General features: G+C 50.8%; 1 protein-coding gene across 1 annotated transcript; it reads right to left on the minus strand.

Moving 5' to 3' along the window:
- Positions 1–355: 355 nt before the first annotated feature.
- On the minus strand, positions 356–1270 carry LOC146588198 (olfactory receptor 14A16-like). Its single transcript, XM_085318406.1, has one exon. The coding sequence runs from the start codon at positions 1178–1180 to the stop codon at positions 356–358; it is 825 nt and encodes a 274-aa protein (XP_085174532.1). The 5' UTR covers positions 1181–1270.
- Between the last annotated feature and the right edge of the window lie 2792 nt (positions 1271–4062).

The following is a 4062-nucleotide window of genomic DNA, read 5'->3' on the forward strand; positions in this document are numbered from 1 at the left end:
GTTCTGGCAATGGAGTGATAATACTGTTAAGCTCAGGGCCTGTTTCCACAAGCTGCTGCCTGACTCCCCTCCAACCTACTCCCCCTCCACTTGTACTGTTCGAGTACTGGAGAGGCAAGGGACCAGCTCTGAGGCTCTCCMATCTCTGATTCTGGAGAGGGAAGCCCAGCTCCCTAGTTCAACATAGTCTGAGAGTCAGATTCAAATAAGAGAGAAGTGGCACAGATGAAAACTTCTTTCTTTCTTTCTTTCTTTTTGCAAGAAGATATCATAGAAAAGTAAAGGGGAAAATGTATCAGAGATCCTTAATGTCAAATACCGTGAGTGGACTGCTGAGTGGATGCACATGGGATGGTTACTGGTGCTGACACTGGAGCCATTGAACCAGTCTCCTCAGGGCATCCTTGAGTTCCTTGTTCCTCATGCTGTAGATGAGGGGGTTCGCTGCTGGAGGCACCACAACGTACAGAACAGCCACCACCAGATCCAGAGCTGGGGAGGAGCAGGAGGGGGGCTTCAGGTAGGCAAAAAATGAGGTGCTGACAAACAGGGAGACCATGGCAAGGTGTGAGATGCACATGGAAAAGGCTTTGTGCCTGCCCAGTTCAGAGGGGATCCTCAGCACAACTGTGAGAATCTGCACGTAGGACAGCACAATGAAAACAAAACACCCTAAGAACAAACAAGCAATAACCCCAATAAACCCAACTTCCCTGAGGTAGGAGTGTGAGCAGGAGAGTTTGAGAATCYGGGGGATTTCACAGAAGAACTGGTCCACTGTGTTGCCTTGGCAGAGMRGTATTGAAAATGTGTTGACAGTGTGCAGGACAGCATTGAGAAAACCAGTGGCCCAGGCAGCTGCTGCCAYTTTGACACAGGCTCTGCTGCCCATGAGGGTCCCACAGTGSAGGGGACTACAGATGGCAACATAGCGGTCATAGGCCATGACTGTGAGAAGAGAACAGTCTCCTCCTAACAAGAATAAAAAACGAAAAACTTGTGCAGCACATCCCGCGTAGGAAATGGTCCTGGTGTCCCACAGGGAATTGGCCATGGATTTAGGGACAATAGTGGAGATGGAGCCAAAGTCAAGGAGTGAGAGGTTGAGGAGGAAGAAGTACATGGGAGTGTGGAGGTGGTGGTCACAGGCTACAGCTGTGATGGTGTGGCCATTGCCCATGACGGCAGCTGGGTAGACGCCCAAGAAGAATGAGAAGTGCAAGAGCTGCAGCTCCCGAGTGTCTGCAAATGCCAGAAGGAGGAACTCATTCAGGGAGCAGCAGCCTGGGACATTGACTCTTATTAGGCAGGAGGGCTGTCAAAAGGAGAAAAGACATTAAGAAGTTAGGAGAGACTTTTACAGAATAATAAATAAATAAATAAATAAATAAATATTTTTTTTTTCGTAAAAATCCCATATTGAATCTCTCTTTATTGGAATGCCTTTTGTGTAGTTCCCTTCCTCCAACTCTCATTTATGCTGACTGGCTGTGTCATGAAAAGCAAAGACCTCTGTCCATGGTCTCAAGTGTCTGTYCTACTGTACCTGCAGGGGGTATGTGAGAATTTTGATGACTCACTCTGACATCAAAATTTCTGTTAAGTGAAATCCATTCATCTTGTGGAAGGGTTTCAGCATCTTCACTCCCAATTTAAAGAATAAAGGTTGCAGAAATTTGTTTTGGGGATCTTTTTCATATTGTTTATTTTCTTTGAGATGCCCCTGTCACCCCTGGGAGTGCTCTTTAAGTGCAGAAATTCTCAGCATTTCTACTCTCAGTCCTGAGAGGAAAGCATCCACTGTCACTTGGAGTGGGAACATCTCACCTGCCTGTTAGTCTCATTCCCAGCTCTCCTGCACTAACACCTCTGAGCTGGAGGATGATGTTACTCTAAAAAGAAACTAGCCCCTGCTGAGAGCAGATGAATCCAGTTTCCAAGTGCAGATCTCCAAACTTCCCTCCCTCTCTCCAGGCACCAGAGGGAGGTCTCCACACTCCCCTTCTAGCCAACCCCCTCTGCAGCTTTTTCATGTGTCTCTCAGATACCACAAGAGGCACTTCAAGACAGCAGAGCCTTTCTAGAGGGCAGCTCACAGCCCAGCGGGACACCACAGGAAAACTCTCCTTAAGGGAGAGTCAGCTCATTTCCCAACCCCACGGACTGCATTTCCTGGAGCTCCACATGTCAGGAGGTTGCTAGGAAACCTCACTGCCATGCAGACCGCTCTGTTGCAGAACTTGCAGAATCAAAATCTAAGCTGCAGCTGGAAACACCCAACTCCAGAAAGCCCAAGACCAAGAACAGGAGCAGCATGGAGGGCAAACATGGAGATCTTGAGAGGGAGCACTCCTGCTGCCATGGGAGGCAAGGAGAGAGAGAGAGAGAGAGAGACCAGACTTGGGAAAGCCTTCACCTTACCCAGCTGGGCAGGCAGCCCAGCAGACGGTGACATTGCAGGGTAGTTTTTCTCAGTCCCTTTGTTGGGCAGTATGAAACAGGCCTGAGGTAGGAGAGATACCCTTCCCCTCTGCTGGMGGTCTGGCTGCAGAGGAGGAGGAGGCTCATGTCCTGGACCCCATGGCTGTCAGGACAGAGACTCTGCTGGGTGAGAGAGGACACATGGGGGAGGAGGGTGCTCAGAGGAAAGTGTCTGCTTTGGAGGGACTGACCATGACTTGCCCCAATCCATCCTCCCAGGATGGTTCTGTTAGCAGTTGCCTCTCATTCCCTGCCTCTCTCTGCTGCTAGAGGTGACCCTGCTGGGAGCTCTCTCTCTGTCCTATGGTCTTTTCCTGGTCAATTCTGACAGACCCCAACCCACCCTCTGGGTGCTCAGCTCTGCCTTACAGAAACCTGCCAGATCAGGGCACTTTCCAGGGGCATCTCTGTGCATGCATGTCCTAAGGAATGGATCACATAAACCCTGGTAAGGTCAAAAAGCTGATGCTGATCTGTAGGCTAAGTTGAGGATGAAGCAGTTTAGAGAGATTTCTCATAGACTTATCAAAAGTTTTTGAGTCCTAGCTCCTTGGCAAAACTCTTTCCTTTTTTCTCCCTGACAGAATTATGCAGTAAAATGGAAGCACAGAGACCAGAAGGAAGCCTCCTTCCCTTTCAAGTAGCCCTTCTCCTGATATTCCTTTTGAAAAGATCCCTYGGACATGTCCTGCGCATGAGCTAAAGCTGTGAGCAGCCTTGACCCACAGAGCACACTCTCAATGAGAGAATGAATCTGCCCTGCTGTGGGTCGCTCCTCCCACCCAGAGCTTCCTCCTGCAGCACCACGGTGAGCTTCTCAGACAACGAGAGTGCTAGCTCTTGCAGACAGCTGAGTCACTGTCCCAGGCACACAGCACCCTGGGGCTCAGGGATATTGTTCTGAATCACAAACCTGGGCAGACCTGTGTGCACACYCTGGCTTCACACCCTGGCAGTGACCCCTGGGAGAAAGGAGCAGTATTCCCTGTCCCTCTGACCATGTGGGGCTGAATCCATGCTCTGGAGTGTCTTATGTAACTTCTTATGCCCTGGACGACCCATGAGAGTGATCCTTAAAAAGCCTGCCAGCCATGAGAGCCCCACTTGGTCTGGGTTCAGAAGGCCCCTCCAGGAACCTCAGTAGCATTGCCCTGCAGGCAGAGACCTTCACACMTGGGTACAGCCCCTGACACCTTTTATCCCCCTCATGCCCTGCCTCTCCTGGCGAACTGTACTGCCTTGGTACCCTGYATCTCCCACCACACCTCGCCATCTTGGGAGCCTGTGCAGCCCTGGCTTCCTGAATCCCCCACATTTTTGACCCTGGGCTTTGGAGGACATGCCCACACACTGCAGCACTGCTGTCCAGACTCTGGTGCAGAGCCAGAAAGGCAGTGCTGTGCCTCCAGACCTGCATTTTGGCACATTCAGGTGTCTGTGAGGTGATCGACTCCCCGCTCTGCAGCTACTGGAGTTTGAGAATATCCCTACAACCAGCCTTCCTGCTCTTCCTTGTCTTTGCACTGTCCTGGGGTGACTCTTGCGGAAGGGAGGCTCCATCCCCCTTGAATACTGTGAGAR

The sequence above is a fragment of the Rhea americana genome, unplaced genomic scaffold (genome assembly GCF_003343005.1).
Source record: "Rhea americana isolate MKP2758 unplaced genomic scaffold, rheAme1 scaffold_533, whole genome shotgun sequence".
In the NCBI taxonomy this organism is placed as follows: Eukaryota; Metazoa; Chordata; class Aves; order Rheiformes; family Rheidae; genus Rhea; species Rhea americana.